The sequence below is a fragment of the Sinocyclocheilus rhinocerous genome, unplaced genomic scaffold (assembly GCF_001515625.1).
Source record: "Sinocyclocheilus rhinocerous isolate Xijiao unplaced genomic scaffold, SAMN03320098_v1.1 scaffold1624, whole genome shotgun sequence".
Taxonomy (NCBI): Eukaryota; Metazoa; Chordata; class Actinopteri; order Cypriniformes; family Cyprinidae; genus Sinocyclocheilus; species Sinocyclocheilus rhinocerous.
In genome coordinates this window covers 52,128-73,309 of record NW_015639527.1, presented here as the reverse complement: position 1 = coordinate 73,309, position 21,182 = coordinate 52,128, and the positions used below count along the sequence as shown (strand labels likewise).

The 21,182-nt window shown below is 33.9% G+C and overlaps 1 protein-coding gene and 1 pseudogene across 1 annotated transcript; both read right to left on the bottom strand.

Annotated features, from left to right (window-relative positions):
• Window positions 1–54: 54 nt before the first annotated feature.
• On the bottom strand, window positions 55–9,450 carry LOC107751379 (diacylglycerol O-acyltransferase 2-like; annotated as a pseudogene).
• Window positions 9,451–12,595: 3,145 nt separating this feature from the next.
• Window positions 12,596–20,496, bottom strand: LOC107751377 (2-acylglycerol O-acyltransferase 2-A-like). Its single transcript, XM_016567096.1, has 6 exons — window positions 20,361–20,496; window positions 19,608–19,786; window positions 16,373–16,577; window positions 15,865–16,039; window positions 13,225–13,424; window positions 12,596–12,750 (listed from the first exon to the last, which is right to left on the bottom strand). The coding sequence occupies exons 1-6, from the start codon at window positions 20,452–20,454 to the stop codon at window positions 12,596–12,598; spliced, it is 1,008 nt and encodes a 335-aa protein (XP_016422582.1). The 5' UTR covers window positions 20,455–20,496.
• Between the last annotated feature and the right edge of the window lie 686 nt (window positions 20,497–21,182).

Genomic DNA, 21,182 nt, shown 5'->3' with positions numbered 1-21,182 from the left:
TGGGGGACATGGTGAAAACTGAACTTATTTGAAGGTTGCAATGTTAGTAGCAGGTAAACTATTTGCTTGAGCTCAACAAACCATGTATGTGCAACTTGTATATGCAAAATGAATACTTCTGTGGTGAATTATCAATAGTGTTTGAGAAAAAAAATGACCCGCATTCATTAGCATTCTGGTAATACTATCACACATTTACAGGTATTCATTATAATCTTCACCTTCTAGACTTCACTTTTACCTTCAAGCCATGATCAAATAGGATAATTTTCTTAAAAGCAAAATATCCTGTCATATTTACATTTATTCCAACAAATTAATCACACTTTTGCTTCACCTCCACTCTTTGGTTACACAACCACCCTGTGGTTTTTTTAGTGAGGCAAAACTCACAATAATTGCATTGCTTGTGCAGTAAAATAATGGGGGCAAACCTTAAATACATTACTTGTAAATGTATTGCCATATTTTGAGGAATTTATGTCCACCAGCGATGAAATCTAGATTACACTTGACAGCAATCGGTGTAGTATTTATTGCATATTGCCACCCAGTGGCAATAAGCAGAAGTGACACAGGCTAGATTCACTGTACAGTTGTACACTATTACAGTTTACTGTAATGAATGAATAGAAACAGCATTGATTTCTTTCACCTTCTCTGAACAGGCACTTTAGTTGGGAGTCAGATGTTCCAGAGTGTTCTTTTATAAAGTTTTTATTCCTCAATGCTGTCTTTCATTGAATTTGAAGGGTGTCACTCTCATTTAGACCAAAACGGGTCTTGTAATTGTCAAAGAGTGACTTGAGGGACCTGATGTACATGGCGTGGTACATATCTATGACGTCCTGACTCGGCTCCTCGATTTTTGGAACTGTGATGGGTTCACCAACTGGAGAAAAAAGACACATTAAAAAACTTCATTCACAGAACATTAAACTCCAGTTAAACCAAGATCATGTCAACAAATGACTAAATTTTAACCATTAATGTGGTTCTGATGTCAGCAAATATCGACCGTAAACTGAAAGAGCGGTTCTATCAACATAGAGACTGTCCTTGAACTGAATTTAACTATATTTACGTTGTCTCATTATAACCCTTGTAAACAGCTTTGTGCCAGTTTAAAACTAGTAGGATTCAAATACACATATATAGGATTTAAAGGTTATAAACAAATGTAAATATATTTAAATATCCGCATGAAAACCTGTAAATAATATCATATAAAATTTTAAAATATCGTATTTTAAAAACATCATATTTATTATTTACGTATATTTATCATATTATTATATTTATTTTTGATAAAATAAATAAATTATAATAATTTAATTAAGTAAATAAATTAATGTATTAAACAATGTATTACACGTGTGCATATACGTATATACATATATATATAAATATATATTTAAATTATTATTTATTTATTTTATCAATATTATATTTTATTTACTTTATCAAAATCTATATATACACATATACATACATATTTAATACATTATAATAATGTTTATCGTATTTTCTTTTCTTTATCAAACTCTAATATGAAAATGCTAACAAGAAAAGTCTTGATTATCTAGAAGAAAATATGGCCATAACTCATCAAACATGGCATTACTCACCAACAGTAGCGATGGGTTTGCAATATGGTACAAGACCCCAGGACTCAGGGAAGAACAGTCCACAGCCATGAAACAGGCAGGGGGCAAAACCTAAAATCTTCTGAAGTCTCTTTTGAACCGTACGCCACCAAGAGCCATCGTCAAAAATCACCTGTTTGTAAACCTAAATATGCGTTGTAGTCCAAACGAGTCGTTCGTTGTAGTTTCTGAAAAGTGATTTCTGTTAAATAAAATATCTCCTTTTGAAGTGGACTTTGAGCTTTGTAACTTTGCAGATCTTTTTTATGCTCAAACAGCAACATTACAGACTAACTAAAGTTGAAAAAGTGAAAAAGCAAAATAGCACCCCTTTAAGAACTTGTCTAAAAGTGCTTATTTATTCTATTCAACTATTTGAATAGTTGAGGATTGCAGTATTACTATTTTCATATTTTCATACTAACCTTTGGGTTACGAGTCCGACTCTCTAACCATTAGGCCACGACTTCCCCCACACTATTGCTTTGTAATGATGTAGCTCAATTCAGAGCAAATATGTTGACAGATTTCATGTTGTTTCTCTGCATTTCTGATCACAAAATACTGGTTTAATAGGCTACTTCACTCCAAACTGCTTTGCTAACCCAACATGGGCTTACTTCTAAAGGCTTTGTGTTGCTTCACCTGAAACAAAAACTCATGCTACTACTACCAGCTAACATAAACCTAGACGGCACAAAGAACTTTATTGACTTATGTTTGTGGAGTAAGCCAGTAGTGCTGAAGTAAACAATGCTGGGAAGGTGGTGAGGGAAATGATTTGTAGTTCTCACCCTTGCTTGAGGGCCAGTTTCACAAAGCCTTTGCGTTTTTTCAGCGTGACGGAGTTCATTCCTGGGGCACAGTACAGAGATTCTGCAGCCCCTCCAATCACAATGACCACAGCGTTGCCTGTACCGTTACTAGACAGGAGGAAGTCAATGGAGTTTCTGTTTACTGGGCAGATACCTGAGAAATAGAAGGGAATAGAGTCTTTGGTCAAGTTTATACCAGGGTTTCCCAAACTGGGGTTTATGAAGGAACTGCAGGACGTTCTTGAGTTGATGAAAAGCTAATAAACAAATCACAGAAATGTAAAATTTTATTAGTCTAAATAAAAACTTTCAAATAAAAACAATTAATAAAACAAAACACTTAATAAAAAAGCTGAAATATTTTATTTGTTTACCTGTATTTGTTTAATATGACAATTAATCAACATCAGAGAACCATAAAAATGCAAGTGTGTTGTTAACTTATTGAAAGCGTTTGAGAGAGGCGGGGCATAGAGGACCTACAATAATGTACAGTATTTGAAAAATAATGTGTCTTTTGAACATTAAAGCATGTCAACATATTCTGTTACACCAAATACACAAAATAATGATCTTTAAAAAAGCATCATATGACCCCTTTAAAATCTCAGCGGGTACTTCAAGTAGGTTAAATATGTTTAGGTCAAAATATTTAGGTCAAAAAACTTTTGTTCGACTGACAAACATTTTTAAATTCATGGTCTACAACTACGACTGTCATTCTTCATTTCTTATTCCTTTACAAAAATTAACCATGGTTATATTATAGCCTAGTAAAAGTATAGTAACCAGGTTCATTTATTTATTTATTTATTTTTTGCGGATTGATTACCATTTGTATAACCACCGTTTTAAATACTATGAAGTCCGACTTGACTGAATTGAATAGAATTTATTGAATTTACATTTACATTTAATGTCAATATTATATTATATTATATTATATGAATTTTTGAGGAAACATTTGTTTGACATTTTTTAAGAAACTATTGACGTTTGTTTCTTATAAGAGAGTGGAAGAAAATTCTATCAATCTGCGGGTACAATAGGGCAGGTTTCAACAGAAGTTCTTCAAAAAATATTGACATCAGCACATGCAGGGCTGTGCTTCTCTATGCAATAGGACAAAGCTCAGAGGTCCTTGATAGACTACAGGATTCTTATCTAAAGCACAGAGAGGACAAGTATGGTCCTCTTTTTAATCAGCCAAAACTGAACTTCATGCATTGATTCAGTTTGATCTTCACTCAGTGTCACATGATGCAACTGCAGGCAATGAATACATGAAAGCTTTAATCCACAAAATTAAACTAATATGCGGTTATATGTACCTCCAGACATCAGGTAATCCCTAAACACTGGCAAGCGGAAGTTTCCAGCCAATGTGGCAAGAGACGGCTTGATTCCAGGGAATATCTTGGAGAATCCTGTGGCCTCAGTCCCAAAGTTACAAAAAGCACCAAAACAAAAGATGCCGTGAGGGTGATAGCCAAAAATGTAGTTTCGGCTGGGAAGCAGGTGATGTGTCTTAATGAGCTGCAAATAATCAAAGAAAAATGAAAAAGAAAAATGATTAATTCAACTGCAATGACAAAATTACATTTGCAATGGTTTTTGTATTAATATACAGACAGGATGTGATGCTAAAAATCACAGTGGTAAATGATTAAATTAACTGATTAAACTTCAGTTTAACAGCTGTTGAATATATATTTTGCATTAAGCAGACCTATTTTCCTAGATTTAGGACATAGGTCAGTAATGGCATACTTTATCTTAAGGCAATAAATGCTCTTAACTCAGACACAGTTACAATAAACTTGTATGTACATTATATTGTTCACAAACACAATTTCTTATCAAGAATTATCATTAAGCACTAATCTGCTGTCCTAATATATATTCTTTTCAGCAGATAATTAAGGACAGACTTGCAGCAGATATTAGAATGGAGCAACAGTTGAATGCATGAATGCAATCTTACAAGGAAGAGTATGTACAGAGTGTAAAAGCTGCATATAGCCTGTGTACATAAGAACAGCTAATCAAACAGTATTGCATAATGACATGAGTGGATGAAAAAAACAAAGGTTTTAAGACAGATGCTTTGTCAGACGGGATGGTATAACCGTCTGCAGGAGGCTTAGAGAAAGTCTAGTCTATGGAATGTTTACCGGTGCCCTTGTTTTTGAGAGTAAGACTCATGATTTCATCATGTGACTAAACACACGTGTTCTGCAAGGTAAACGTCACTTCTCACCAAAATACCCCATAATCCATAAAAACCGCTACTTCCAGTGAAAAAGTCCATCCTCTGTTGTCATCTCACATCAAAATCCACATATTTGTTTAGAATGGTTTCGGACTGTTTTCGCTCGTAAACAGTGCTTGATCTGTGCAGATTTCTCTCCCGATTCAGACGTGATTGCTTTGTGATTACTAGGGAATAATGGGTGGTTGCCAGGTGTATGCTTATTGGTCCAAGTCAAAAGCACACAAGTTTTTTATCTATAATATTTTTATAATAAAATATCTAGTTATAGGTGTATCTAGTTCTTATTTGAACCCATTTTCTCCACAAATTTGTTTGCAATAGGTCTGATTTGATCATTTTTACACCTACTGAACTCTTCAGCAAGATTGAAGTTTTTTAGTCACCACTGACCTTATTTCTCTTCATGCTTATCATAACGCAGCTGGCACGCACTGTAACACTAGGAGAAGTGATGATTTCATCATGTGATCAAACACACTACGTGTTCTGCAAGGTAAACATCCAAGCCAACTGGCACACACAGGGCCTTCCTTTGAGTCCTGACTGACTCTCACATATACTGTATATTTTTTATATTAAGTGTCGACTGTGGTTTTGATTGAATATGAATACTTTAAATTGACATTTGCATTAAATAACTTTTTCTTAGACCAGTATTTACTAAGGATTATACATACATACAAATAACCATATATATATGACACAAGATAGTTATAGAAGTTCACAGAACTGACTCGGCAACAGCTGAGTAAAACTGTTTCATTTGAGCATGTGGCACTTTAAGCATTATCATATCACATATCGAATATCGCATTATTTAATGAGTTATCGCATATCGCATTTTTCTTCAATATCGCACAGCCCTACTGTATATTGTATAGAAGTGTGTCAGTGAGTTAACAGTTTACTTTTATTCTCTTTCATCGTGCAGATATTTGTTTCATGCTAATCTGTGTATGATAATAATGTGTCTGGCTCATAATTTAGTGCTAGTAAAGTTTCTGTATCACCTAGTTGTTGTACAGAGGCCTGTACTCTGCCACGCATATAAATAAGACACAAGACAAACAGAAAAACAAGTGCTCAGTGATTAAGTTTCTACTGATCAGGATGAGCAAAGTCTAGCAGTGCACTTACAACTCACATCAAGATCCACCCAACCCATCAGGAATGTCAAGCAGAGAAAAGAACAGGACAAAACTAATGGCTGATAAAATGTATTTTTTTTCTTTTCCCCTTTGCACTTAACAGAGTTATCAATGCATATTTACACATTTTACGCTGGCTAGAATATAAAAACTACCATTCAAAAGTTTGGGGTCAGTAAAATTTTTCTTAAACAAGTGAATGCTTTTATTCAGAAACGATGCATTAAATTGTTCAAACGTGACAGTAAAGACTTTCACATTATTACAAAAAATGTATTGTATTCCTTTGAACTTTCTATTTAAGAATCCTAAAACAAAAATTATCACAGTTTCCACAAAAACTATTAAGCAGAACAATTTCACCTTAATAATAATAAGTAATGTTTCTTGAAGCCTGGAATAATAACTGCTGAAAAATCCGCTATGCCATCACAGGAATAAATTTTAAAATAAATTTTAAAATTTTAAAAATCAATTAAAAAAGAAACAGTTACTTTAATTTGTAATAATATTTCACAATATCACTGTTTATAAATGTAATTTGGGTGAGCATTTTTCAAAAAAAAAAATTTTGAACAACAATGTATATGCAAAGTAAAATGTCAAGACATTGTGTGGAAAAGAATATGTGAATATTAGATGCGAGTAAATAATGATGGAATATTTTTTGTATGAACTGTCCCTTTAAATCTATATATAAATGCTGGAGGATTTGTACTTTGACATTTGCAAAGTCCATATATTTCCTAATTCTACTTTGAGGATAATCTTTATTTATGTAACTATTAGCTGTTCAGTGGTTAAGCCTTTATTTTTATTTCCTTAAACTGTGACGTATAAGACGTAAAATCACTCACTCTTATGGGAAAATAGTCTCTAAAGTATTTCCACACAGTCCAGTTTCTCACCCAGGTCGATCTGCGGCCTCCTAAGATATTGGAACGTTAACAAAGAATACAAATGCAAACACAGTCACAACAAGAATCCTACACTTCTGAAGAGATTGAATCATGAATGGCGTGCTTTAACCAGGAAAAAGAATGAAACGGTTACCTTGTTTAGGGGTGTTCCAGTCATAGATCAGCCAGGCGGTGTAAATCGCGGCAATTACCCAGCAGTCTGTGCAAAACATGTACATCAGCAGCAACGAGCAGCCAATGCCTAGGCGAGCAAAAAGAGTATTTAGAGTTGACGTAAATCTATAAAGCAAGCTGAAGATATAGAGAGCTGAGATTTTAAAGGAATAGTTCACCCAAAAATGCAAATTTGCTGAAAATTTACTAAACCTCAGGTCATCCAACATGTAGATTTTGTTTCTTCATCAGAACAGATTTGTAGAAATTTAACATTACATCACTTGCTCATCAATGGATCCTCTGCAGTGAATGGGTGCCGTCAGAATGAGAGTCCAAACAGCTGATAAATACTTCACAATATTCCACAAGTAATTCACATGACTCCAGTCCATCAATTAACATCTTGTAAAGCGAAAGCTGTGTGTTTGTAAGAAAAAAAAACCTTCAAGCCATTTTAACTTTAAACCATCACTTCTCGCCAAAATACCCCATAATTCATAATAATCCACTACTTCCAGTGAAAAAGCCCATCCTCAGTTGTCCTCTCATATCAAAATTCACCAACATATTTGTTTAGAATGGTTTTGGTTTTGCTGTTTCACTGGAGCAATATTATGGATAGAGGACTCATATTTTAGCTGCAATCAACATTTTGAAGTTCTCAGTGATGGATTTGTTTCTTACAAACACACAGCTTTTCACTTCACAAACCTTTTTTTTTTTTTTATCAGTTGTCTGAACTCTCATTCTAACTGCACCCATTCACTGCAGAGGATACGTAATGTTAAATTTCTGCAAATCTGTTCCTATGAATAAACAAACTCATCTACATCTTGAATGACCAAGATGAAGGGCGCGTGAGCTGCAAATTTTTCAACAAATTTTTAATCCAATTTTTTTTTTTGTTTTTTTTTTTTGTTTTTTTTTTGGGGAGAACTATTTTTTTAACATTCATAAACACTGAAATTAATTCATTTGAGTTCAGTAAGGCAACACAAGTACTACATTGTAAATTCTCTCAGTCGCTGAACTGATAGACTGCAACGGCTGGACTTAAAAATCATAATTTGTGTTCTACTGAAGAAACAAAGCCATCTTGGATGCCCTGGGGGTAAGCAGATAAACATCAAATTTTCATTTTTGGGTGAACTATCCCTTTAAGTCTCGTAATGAACTTAACTCTTCCACTCACCCATGACAAGAAATGTGATGACAAACTGCAGGACAGAGATCACCTGCAGATATTTCATGATCTTGGATCGTGTCAGCCAGGGGACGGAGGGCAGGTCGTGTAAGGCCGAGAGGATGCTGGAGCCTGAGCCTATATGGGATTTAAAGGAGAATTGGAAATAACCATCTTAATGTTGTGGGAACGCTTGCTCTCTACATCAAGGTCTGTCTGTAGCCTAGGAGTAAATGCTGACATGCATATCATGACTGTGACGAACTGGGATGATGTCCATTGAGAATGGTGTCATTCGGGTTGTTTTTTGTGCATAAAATTTTATCTAATGCAAAATAATTCCTAAAATCTCAGAAAAAAACTCTCTGAAGATGTATGAAATAACAAACTAATGACTCTTTGCTATTGCATGAGTGACAATATGAGTGACAAAAGAATGACAGCACACAACCAACACTCTGATACTTCTAATTCATTATTCACAAAACTCAAGCAAATTTTACACAGTGCAAAAAAGATTAGATGCAGTACTGAAGCACACATACACACACTTCTCTTACAATCACTGAGATCAGATCACAAGACAACATAATCCCATCTTAACTGAGTCCATCCTGACTGAAAATAACACCAAACATCAGACACAAAGTAAGACACTGATGCTCATGTAACACTTCTCATTCCCTCTCGATGATTGGAACAAGATGGAGACTAAATTAATCTCACTTAAGTGTCTAACTTAACTATGATCACATCCTAGGTAGTAGGACGTCCTGTTATCCAGTATATATATATATATATATATATATGTTTGTGTGTGTGTGTTTTTACATACATATAATATATATCTAAAACATACACATAAAACATGTATATACAGAACAATAATTTATTAAATTTTGTTAAATTATAACACTAAATTAAATTAAAATGAAATTATTTCACAAAATATTTAGCTTACCCTTTTTCACACCGGAATACGCAGCGAGTATGGTCTTCATGGTTGAGGCACGAATAATAAATTTAACAGAATAAATCTCGCTGGTGGAAGTTGAGCTGGGTTACAGCATCTCTCTCTGTACTGGCGTCAGCCGCGAGCTCACACGCGCCTGTCATTTAAGCGCCTCAGGGGGAGGGGCATAGAAAGCGCTGTCAATCAAACTATAACCGCCTTCGCTGTCAGCGATATTTCAATACGAAAAGTTGTCACGTTTTTAATTCCAAAAAACTGTTCCTGTCTGATGAATTTCTTCAAACTTTAAAGCCTCCGTGCTGAGATGTTTGGCTCTGACTGGTTATCGCTTCATCTGACCTGGAGGCTTTAAAAGGTCTGTGAAGGTAAACTAGACGTGGATGGGTGCCCAGCCAATCAGGTGGAGGAGACTTTAGCCCCGCCCTCATGCTTTATTGACCAACACTGATTGTCCATGTCTACAATTTACAGGACTGGATTGGGGTTAAAATTCGGCCCTGTACAAATCCAGCCCATCCGGCACATGAGTTCCCCTGTGAGTGTTTTGCTGGGTTATAGGGCCTTAAATTGGAGTAAATAAATGAATAAATAAAACAGGACAGAAACATATGATGATAGATATTACTGAATTCACAACAAATGCAACAAACTAATGTATTTTTGTCACATAGAAATGCACTTGACAAATGCACTTGACTTTGAGCTAGAATGCAGAAAATGTACTGCTATTAAATTCTGTCATAATTTCCTCACCCTCATGTCATTCCAAACATGTATGACTTGTGGAACACAAAAGAAGATATTTTGTAGAATTTTACCAAACCATTTTGGTTACCCTTGATTTCTACTGCATGGACAAAAAATTCTTGAATTTTTCAAATTATCTTCTTTTATGTTCCACAGAAGAAAGAAATTCATACAGGTTTGGAATGACATTATGGTGAGCAAATGATGACAATTTTCATTTTGGGGTGAACTATCCCTTTAAGAACTTTAACGTTTTTAATTAGTTAACACCTAATTTAAGACACTATTTATCTTTAATCAGGCTCTTACTTAATTAACATTTTACTTCAATTAAAATTAAGATGGCATAGCCGTCAATTGGAGTAAATAAATTAATACATAAAACAGGACATAAACGAATAATGATAGATATTACTGAATTCACAACAAATGCAACAAACTAATGTATTTTTGTCACATAGAAATGCACTTGACTTTGAGCTAGAATGCAGAAAATGTACTGCTATTAAATTCTGTCATAATTTCCTCACCCTCATGTCATTCCAAACATGTATGACTTGTGGAACACAAAAGAAGATATTTTGTAGAATTTTACCAAACCATTTTGGTTACCCTTGATTTCTACTGCATGGACAAAAAATTCTTGAATTTTTCAAATTATCTTCTTTTATGTTACACAGAAGAAAGAAATTTATACAGGTTTGGAATGACATTATGGTGAGGAAATGATGACAATTTTCATTTTTGGGTGAACTATCCCTTTAAGAACTTTAACGTTTTTAATTAGTTAACACCTAATTTAAGACACTATTTATCTTTAATCAGGCTCTTACTTAATTAACATTTTACTTCAATTAAAATTAAGAGTTTAGCTGACTGGTATTAGTAAGATGGTGGTCACAAACCATGGTCCTCATTACCATGGTTATATGGTTTTTATAAGTAATAATAAACTATGGAATTCGTAATTAAAAAAAACGAAACATGTAGAAACTACAAAAACAACTATAAAAGTAAAATATTCCCCAATATTAGTAATGAGAGTAACGTTTATAATAAAAAACATTTCTGCCAAAACACCACAGGCTATTTGTACAGTGTTAATAACTGCATGTTAAATACTATGGTTCTGAATTTACAAGCTTGTAATTATGTTTTGGCGTTTTTCAATTTACCTCGTCATGCAGTTTACATTGTCGTGGCTGTTTTCAGCCAGCATCCGAGATTTGACTTACTAGTCATATGGTGCGCAGCGTCCTGGAGATGTTGTCCGACATGAGTAAATACATCCTCCATACAAATTATCTATGTTCCTCTGGGTCAAAAAGCACCCAAGAAACCAGATGCATAACCAGATGCTTTTATTATATAAATAAAAGATAATTATTTAAAATATATATAAATTATCACTTATATATCATATAGGTGATATGGGAGACTCGTGTTATGCAGACTACATTATAGCTCTGATAGGCCAAATCTGATGTTACACAACTGTTTTTCTTGAAAACCAAAATTAGGATCATAATAGGATCAAAGTACACAAATTCCCTAGTTTCTTAAAACATACCCACACATGTTTATAGACATACACACCTCCATGCCCTGCCGCAAAGCATGCACACATGTCCCCTACCCCACATACAGTACACACATATCAAGATGCACACAAAGATTAGCACAAAGATTCCAGGTACAGTAACTATCATGCATTGTTTCCCTGACCAATGCTTTTTTTTAAAGAGCAACAGTGTTAGTTATTACACCACAGATGCGATGTAAAAAAAAAATGGTAAAAGAAAAAAAAAAAGATTGGAGGAAAAGTTTTATTTTCTTAATATTTTTTTATTAAATATTTTCTCAAAAACTTTGGGTTGGCTTACAAAACCAGTGATATATAGGTTTTCCTCACACCTGATTTACAAATGTTTTGTGAGCTAACACAAAGTTTCTCTGGGAATGCAATACTTTTGTGAGCATACAGAAAATTTCTCGGGACAAAAGTTTACCGAGCTAATGCAAAAGCACTGAAATCATTTTTTTTAAATTGATGCATTTGTCAATCTGTTTATCTGTCTGACATCAAGACTTTCATGTTTTACACCATCAGATGAATAAGTACCATCTTAACTGTCTTACTACATGTTGTAATGTCCAGTGACCTTTATACACTGCAATCATCCTGAGAGATGCGTCTTTTGGGAGTCAGTGGAGAAACTTAAGCGGCTCTGTGTCCCGAATCATTCAAACAGACAGAGTAGTAAAACTGGTGTGGTTTTATTCAGACATGCTGCTTTAAAGCATATAAAAGAGTAGAACTGTAAAGGTTATTAGTTATAAAGTTATTTTACACTGTAAAAGTTATTACTTTTGTTAGTGAATTTAATGAAGGTTCCATTAGCCATATTACATAATATTTCTGACATGAGTAAAACCAGTTAATTTAGAAGTTAAAACAATGAAGAAAATTTAATTTACATGCAATTTGTCTTTTTTTTGTGCAATTTTTGGAACATGTCTAAGCATCAACTGCTGTAAATTACACATTGCATTTATCAGGATATTAAAATTCTATTTTTATTATGTAATATTATATTACTGGTTGACAACAAAAACAGCAATGGTTTAAAAGCTGACAATATACAACTGAGACTAAACTAGAAATACTCTCTTTCTGTCTCTCTCTCATAAACACATACGTACACAATCTCAGAGTCACTTCAGTGATCCTCTCACTGGAACAGCAGGTGAGCGTCTTCAGGTACACCATAATTTCCTTTGTGTTCCTCAAACAGGTGTGTGAGTTCATCCATATAGCGCTGGTGAAACACGTCCAGTTCTTCTGCTGTTGGTTTCTTGTTTTTCTCTACTGGAATCGGCCTACCCACTTGAAGAAGATAGAAAGGACAGTTAAAATATTACCTTCATAACTGAAAACACAAAGGTGAAATGACTGAATGCATTGAATGCATGAATTGACAGACAGACAGATGGCTAGCTAGATAGCTAGACAGACAGACAGACAGACAGATAGATGATAGATAGATCTGTGAGGCCCAGCAATCGGATTCACCTCACGTTTGCTGATATGACTATGTCTGACATTTCTCTAGGGTTGCTAAAAAGCAAATACCATGCTTGAACTATCAAAGTTTTGCAATGATTTGGACCTGTTGGCTAAAAGTGGTAACAGATAAGACTTGTGCACTAGTACAGTACAACAAATAAAAGGCTAAGAAAAAAGAGAGAGGTTATTGCATCTGAGGTTATTGCATCGGCACAGATTCAGAATATGACTTTAATTTACTCTTAACCTTGACCTGACAATGATGATATTTGTCTAATATTTGATTGCGTTTACCAACAGTGTTGATGGGTTTTCTGTATGGCATTAGGCCGAAGCTGTACTGGAAAACTCCTCGTGCATGGAAGAGAGGCAGAGAAATGCCCATAATGCTTTGCAGACGCTCTTGAATATATCGCAGCCAGGTGCCACGAGGGTTCTCCAACTGGTCAAACACCTCATTCTCTCCAAACGAATATATAGGTACCAAATCTGCACTGGAGGAAAAATAAAACATATAGATTTTAAACCAATTTTTTTGCTCCTTTTGATAAAAATATAGAGAGAAAATAAGTAAGAGATAATGTATGCAATCATTATCACTAAATAAACCCTGACACAAAACAGAGCTGTATAATAATTATACAAATAAATTGTACATTTCAAAAAAACTAATTTTCTTTTGTACAATTTCTTAATCAATCTCTTAAGTTTGGGTCCAAGCTTGTATTTCAGAATTGACCGACTGTGGCTCAAGAGAAGTATCTGGCAATCAATAACTGGCACAAACACAACTTTTCAATTTTATTTGGAGAAATAGGTCTCATTACATAAAAAAGTACCTTAACTAATTCAGTTGGTGATGGAGGTTTAAATGTGCTTGACTTTACCACTTCAAATACAATTTTGAAGAACAGATGGATCAATAATTATTTTTGAAGTTTAAAGTTTATTTAATTTTCTGCTTAGCAAAACTCAGAGTGAATTAGAATAGAGATCATGAAGTGGATGATCATTCTGAGCCATTTCTTGTATTAAAAGATCAAATTTGGTATCTGATCCCAAATCTAATCTTCGAAAAAATGGGTGGCAATGTTTTCCTGTTACAGTGTAATTTTTATTTAATATTAGTAAGATCCCTGTTAGATTAAGTAATTTTCATAAGCAGGTTCTACTCTCCTGGGTGCTTATCTATAAACATAATTTTTCTCCGCATAAATGTATAATTTGGAAAAACAAACATATAACGTTTAAATGCAAAACTTTGCTTTTTCAGAAATGGATTGAAAATGATAATATATATACATGAAAATTGACACCTGTATACACATTCACAGAATTTCTTCATAGGCATAATATTCCGATAACTCCAAAGGAATACTGTATAGTGTTTGATGCTATACCATCCCGTTTAAAATGTCTGTTTTAAATCAAATGTGAATAAGGAGACTGTGGGGAGTCTTAAACCTGTTGTTGCAATTAATGGAGATAATATTACAGACAGGAGATGGAATAATTACTTTATTAGGAATTTACTAAAAGATTATAGCTCAGTTTCTTCAAAAACATTTTGGAACTCAAGATTTCAGTGCATTGAGTGGAAATATGCATGGATGTTGCATAAAAAATGTTGTATAACTAATAAGGTGAGTGAAGTACATTTTAAAATTCTTCATCTGTATCCTGTTAAAGTACTTTTCCTAAGATTTGTTACTGATACCAAATGTGACTTGTGGATTGGAGTCCAAATGTTGTCCATTTATTTTTTTTAACTGCATTTATAGCAGAATGTTTTGGATTGACTTGGGATGTCTTTTCTATAAATCTTTAGGCATTTACGTTTCTGAAAAATATGTTTTGTGTTATTTTAATAGACAAAGATTATCACCAATTGTGGCTTTTATTGTTAATCTTTGTTTGATTATGGGGAAATACCATACGCATAAACAGAAATGGGCCAAAGGAAAGCCACATTTTTTGTTTTTCAAGGTAGAAATGAAACATTATATTAAGTTACTTCTTGGATTGAAAAATAGTAAAGCAAAACACACAAAGATTTTATGTGAAGTTATTTATATGATAATCTCATACCTTTTTTGTTTGTTCTTCCTAGCTGTTAAATCTGTTCAAGAAATTGCTATATTAATACATTCTGATATGTAAGTGATTTCTGGCAATAAAGTAGGCTATAAAAAATTTGATCAATTAGATCAATGGGTTCTGTCAATGCTTTGACAAGGTAAGGTGTTTTTTTGTTAGTTTTTTTGCCATGCAATAAAGCTAAGATAAAAGGCCAATTTAAAATATTGGTAAAAAGTGCACAAAATCAGTATTTTGTTAGGGCAGTATTTGTGGCAGTCGAGAAATCATGCTGCAAAATTGGTCCAAAAGGTTATGCGTTTTTGTGCCAATGCATTGTTAAAGGATCAGTGTATTGTGTAATATTCACATATAAAACTTTAATGGCCAATTAAAAAATATTGGTATAGTAACAAAGTAACTGAAATAAAAATGCAAAAACTGACACTTTAAATCAACATTTCAAACAACAACAACAATAAAACATCTAAACAAAAACAGTTAAAGACAAAACGTAGTCATTGATAATATCTAAACATATATCCAAATCCAAATGTAATAAAATTAATTCATGTGTGATGACAATTTCTTAGCAACTAGGGATTACACAAACCTGTTTAAATATATTTTATATAGGGCTATACCGGCATTTAGTGGCTACACAATGGTATTGCAGATGATAAATGGTGCAAAATTTATATCTTAACAGTCAATTTACAAATAATGACAACTACTATGACAACCAATGTGAATGTAACAAGAAACTGCAGTCTGAAAAGAAATTATACTATTAACTATGTAATATGTATTTACTATTATTATGTACTATTAACTGATCAGGAAAAAGCTGCCGCTTACCCATGCTCTATTGCAAGCTTAATGAAGCCCTTTTTATTGGCCAGGTGTACGGTGTAGTCACCAGGATGGGCATCTAAAGCCTCAGGGGCACCACCAACTGCAATGACCACAGCGTTCCCACCTCCCTTCCGCCGGAGCAGATAGCTGGCACTCTCCTTGTCCGATGGTACCAAGCCTGGAACATACACACACACACACACACACGCACATTTTTAAAAAGTTAGAACAGTTGGCGTAGCTGTCTGTAATAATAGCATAAAAAAAAAAAAAAAACTTTACATCATCTGTAATAATAGCAAAAAAAAAAAAAAAAAACTTTACATCATCAAAATAAAATAATAAATGTACATTATGCTATTTATACACATTTTGCCTTGTGTAAATAGTAAAACAATATATAAAATAATATTTTGAGGCACTTTACATCTTAAAGATTGTTGTCTCTGTGATAAGTTATAATGTTAATAAATATACATTTTTACAGTATTCTATGATCAGGGCAACGGACCTGCAGACATAATGTAGTCTCTGAAGAAGGGGGCTCTGAACCAGAGAGGCAGCATGAGAAGGTTGCTTCTCAGCCCAGGGAAGAGTTTGCTAAAACCTGTCGCCTCCGTGCAGAAATTTGTAAATGCACCAGCCACAAGAATACCATGAGGATGGAAACCCAGCACATAGTTCTTCCTAGGGTCCAGATCAGTTGTCTTCACCAACTAGTAAAGAGACAAAGAACTTAATGTAAATAACTTCAGTGTTTTAAAGAATGTGAATAGGTTTGATATGGTTTCTTTCATATCAAAGGTCATTGATCATGTGCTGTTCATGTGCAATGCGGTGCTGTATAGGGCTCTATTATGACCTTACACACTGATCTAGGATCTGCTAATACTTAACTATTAATACCAATCACTACAGTGAAAGTGTTAACAGAATACTAAAACTATTTATCAGCAACACAGAACAGTACCAGTCAAATCAGACTCAAGCCAGACTGATTTGTGTTTGAGGTAGGCTACTGTAGCTTTGGCTTGACATTAACAAATCCAGGAATTTCCAAGAACCACGATCGGAATCTCCAACACAACAGTTTTTCAGAGAAAACCAAATAGTTGTTCTCTAAGAAAAGGATGAACTGTACTGTTAGTGCAGTGTGAAACACGTTTTCATACATTCAGTGATCTTTTACTATCCATTCTGCACTTAATATCCACCAAAGGCGAGGGTTGCGACTTGGTTGGTTTGCGAGGGTTGCGTCCACTAACTACTGTATGTTCTCTCTCACACACAAAAAAAATGTTCTGACTGCTAACCATGTAAAGTTCTCATCACACCATTATTAAGACAGTTACCAATAATGAAATAACACTGCACTTGTGGAGGTAGGTTCTTGATAACTTAGACACTTCCTTTTCTTAAAGAAAACAAAATTCCCACCATGTCACCTGCAATATTCATGTGCATAAGCAAAAGTTTGCTTTTTCCAAGATCCCTGATCTACTTTCAGATTAGGAGGTTTTGTATGGATGAGGGAAAATTTGCACCGGTGGTTGAAGCAAGGTTTCATCTTAATCAATTATTCACTTTGAATACAAATGCTCTGTGTAGCTACAGCAAGGCCTCTTTAATACTAATGACGCATTTAGTCATATGTTGTGCTTCCTGCGAATCCTGGGACAAAGCCAGATTGTATGGTGAATTGAATGAAAAAATTTAGAAATTAGAAAAAATTACAATTGTAAGTAAATGGTTGAGCTCATATGATTTATACAAAGCCCATTGAATAATCACTAACTTAAATGATAAAGAAAATACAAAGCCTTTAAACCAAATCAAAATAGCAAAAGTTTGCTTTTTCCAAGATCCCTGATCTACTTTCAGATTAGGAGGTTTTGTATGGATGAGGGAAAATTTGCACCGGTGGTTGAAGCAAGGTTTCATCTTAATCAATTATTCACTTTGAATACAAATGCTCTGTGTAGCTACAGCAAGGCCTCTTTAATACTAATGACGCATTTAGTCATATGTTGTGCTTCCTGCGAATCCTGGGACAAAGCCAGATTGTATGGTGAATTGACAAAAAGGAAAATTTCTTAGAAAAAATTACAATTGTAAGTAAATGGTTGAGCTCATATGATTTATACAAAGCCCATTGAATAATCACTAACTTAAATGATAAAGAAAATACAAAGCCTTTAAACCAAATCAAAATAACGTCTATAATCATCACGTTGATTCTTTAAGTTGTTAAGTTGTTTTGATAGAGATGGGTATCTTTGCCTCCCTTCAAGATCATGGCCATGACCCTTGGATTGAACAGGGGTTTAAATCCCCCACAGTGTTTAGAGTTACTCATTCACTCCGAACGCAGAGAGTCTTCTAAGGACACATGCCGTCTCTGTTGTTCAAAAGTTGAAAACACTATCATTATGGACAGGTACATACAGATAAGACAAATTATTGTTTCAAGGGTTCAACTACCAAAGCGATAACATTTCCCTCATATGCTAATCAAATCAGTTTAGTTTTTGATGCACTCTGTTGAGAAAAACAAAACCTTTCATCAAGATTGACAAGAGTACAAGTATAGCGAGGTTGGCCACTAAAATACTGTAGTATTTATCAGCTTAATTTAAACTTTCCAAATACAAAAAGTACTCCTAAAAGTTATTTGCAAGTTATTTTACAGACAAAATCTGCAGTATAAATTTTCTCTACTGATTATTAGTGCACTCAGCATTAAACCTCAGATGCATGAAAAATAAACTCTATACTATTCAAAAGTTTTTCAAGAATATTTAATGAATATAAAGTTCAAAAGAACAGCATTTATTTGAAATAGAAATCTTTTGTAAAACCGTAAACGTTACTATCACTTTTCATCAGTTGAATGGTTCCTTGCTGAATAAAAGTATTAATTTCTTTAAAAAAACAAAAACATGAATGAATGAATACATAAAAATCTTACTGATACCAAACTTTTGAATGGTAGTGCATAATGTTCACTTCAAAACGGGAATACAATTATTCTGATGCTTTTTCTTTTCCAGAATAATGTTTTGTGTGAGAGGTACAGCAATTTAGAATTTAGTTTTTAAAACCATTACATACAACGATCGATTGTAATAATAAAAACTAAACCGTTAATGTATGGTAATTCCACATACATTTGACAACCAATACCATGTCTAAATCAATGCAAAAGATTATAATATATTTAAAATGCATTCAGACAAAGAACATATTTCAAACAACACAATAATATTTTAAGCAAACCAACACACTATATTAAATACTACCATGAGCTTATTAAAATTCTGTAAAAATATATGGATTCTGGGCTTTGCACCATTTTCAGATAATGAATAGACACTAGATGGCAGTATTACATTGTTCTCCCATTATTTAAACCTGCAAATCACTGTTTATCTGTACATCTAAATGGTTCGGCCTTGTTTTTCTCCCTGGAGCAACAACAGTGCGTTGGTTTCATTTGGTAAAAGCTCTATTATGCTGATGTTCATTGATGCATATAATAGCAAAAAGAATGACAACAAAGAAGACACTGTTGACATATAAAGCAATTCTGTTTTTATAAGCTCCATTTCAAACCCTGGTCATCTGGTCAAATTAGTTCATATGACACAATTTGTACAAGTGACAAAATCAGCTTCTGATCATATTTAAAAGGTCAACCACCAACCAAGCAACACTTTTGCTATGCTTCACTAGATCCGCCCACTCACCTTTATAGGGAAATAATCTCTGGTGTACTCCCACACACGCAATCGACACAGAAAGGGAACTTTTCTACCTCCTCGTGAAGGTGTGTCCCAATCGATGTACCACCAGATGGCATAAAGCACGCTGATGAGCCAGAAACGAGTGTAGAGTAGGAAGAAGAACAGTATAATACAGATGGGGGCTGCAAAAATTATACAGATAATAAACACAGGTGCATTAGACATACACATGCACAGGCTGAAAGAAAACACATCAGCTCAACAGCCAGGATCTTTCCAACCAAAGACTTTGACCTGGAGATTTTGACCTGTCTTGGTGCTTTGCTAAAGGCCTACATAGTCACAAACAGAACAAAATAGGTTTGATACAACACGTTTTCCTGCTTTTTTTCAAAACATAGTGAAAACGTGTGTTCTAGAAAGAGTCATTTGTATGAGGTTATTCTCTTGCTCTCAGCTTTTATTACCTTTATTACATGAGAGCCAATGGACCAATCACAAATCAGCATACAGAAACTGCACAGTTTATCTAAATGCAGAACATCAATAAAGCTACAATATCTTTCTTAAAGTAGAAACACTGTAAAAGGGATTCTATTGAGAATCTCTTTAAACTTAAGTTTAAGTATTTACCTTAAAAAGCAATGACTATTGCAGTACATGTAAGAGACAGGACACAGACTGTGATTAGATCTCATTCAAGATCAACACTTGATGGCTTTGCAAAGAGACTATAATAAAACCACATGCACTTACCGAGCGCCAGGAAAGAGAAGACCCACTGTAATACGACAGCAGTCTGGATCCTTCTAACCAGAGGCACATCAGCCGGAGCAAAATAAATCTTCATGTCTAAACCAGAAGACAGCAAGAGCCGGCGAGAGGCTGAGAGATCAGCACAGCACTAGGATCTCCACTCTGAGGTCAAAGTCTGACACCATGTCTTGGTATGCTCCCCTCCTCTTTTCATTTGCCACCTTATCTGATCTGCAAGTGAAAGGATTATAGACCAAGAGTACCTTGATATTACACCAATGAGACTTTTGACCCCAGAGACAAAGGGCTGTGCAAAATTAGGCCTTACAACATGTGTATGAAAAGAAGAGATTAATGCAGCTGATATGCATGATGTTATTTTAAATTAGAATATATATATAACATAAGTAATAATGTATTTAAAAGTGAAAATGTATTTTACAATGAATATATATGTATGTATATTATTAATCATGATAATTTGTTCATGTAACACTTGAAAAAATGTTACAATGTAAAAAAGAAATATATATTATGATTAAAGCAAATACATTTATGTTACAAAATGTTTAAAATAAATGCTGTGCTTTTGAACTTTCTATTCTTTCCATGTTTTCTATATCAAAGAATCCTGAAAGAAACTGTTTTCAATACTGATAATGATAAGTTTCTTGAGCAGCATATTAAATAGCCTTTATGTAATACATAATGACTGCTGAAACTTCAGCTTTGCCATCATAGGAATAAATTACATTTTAAAATATATCAAAATAGAAAATTGTTGTTTTAAATTGTAATAATATTTCACGATATTACTGTTTT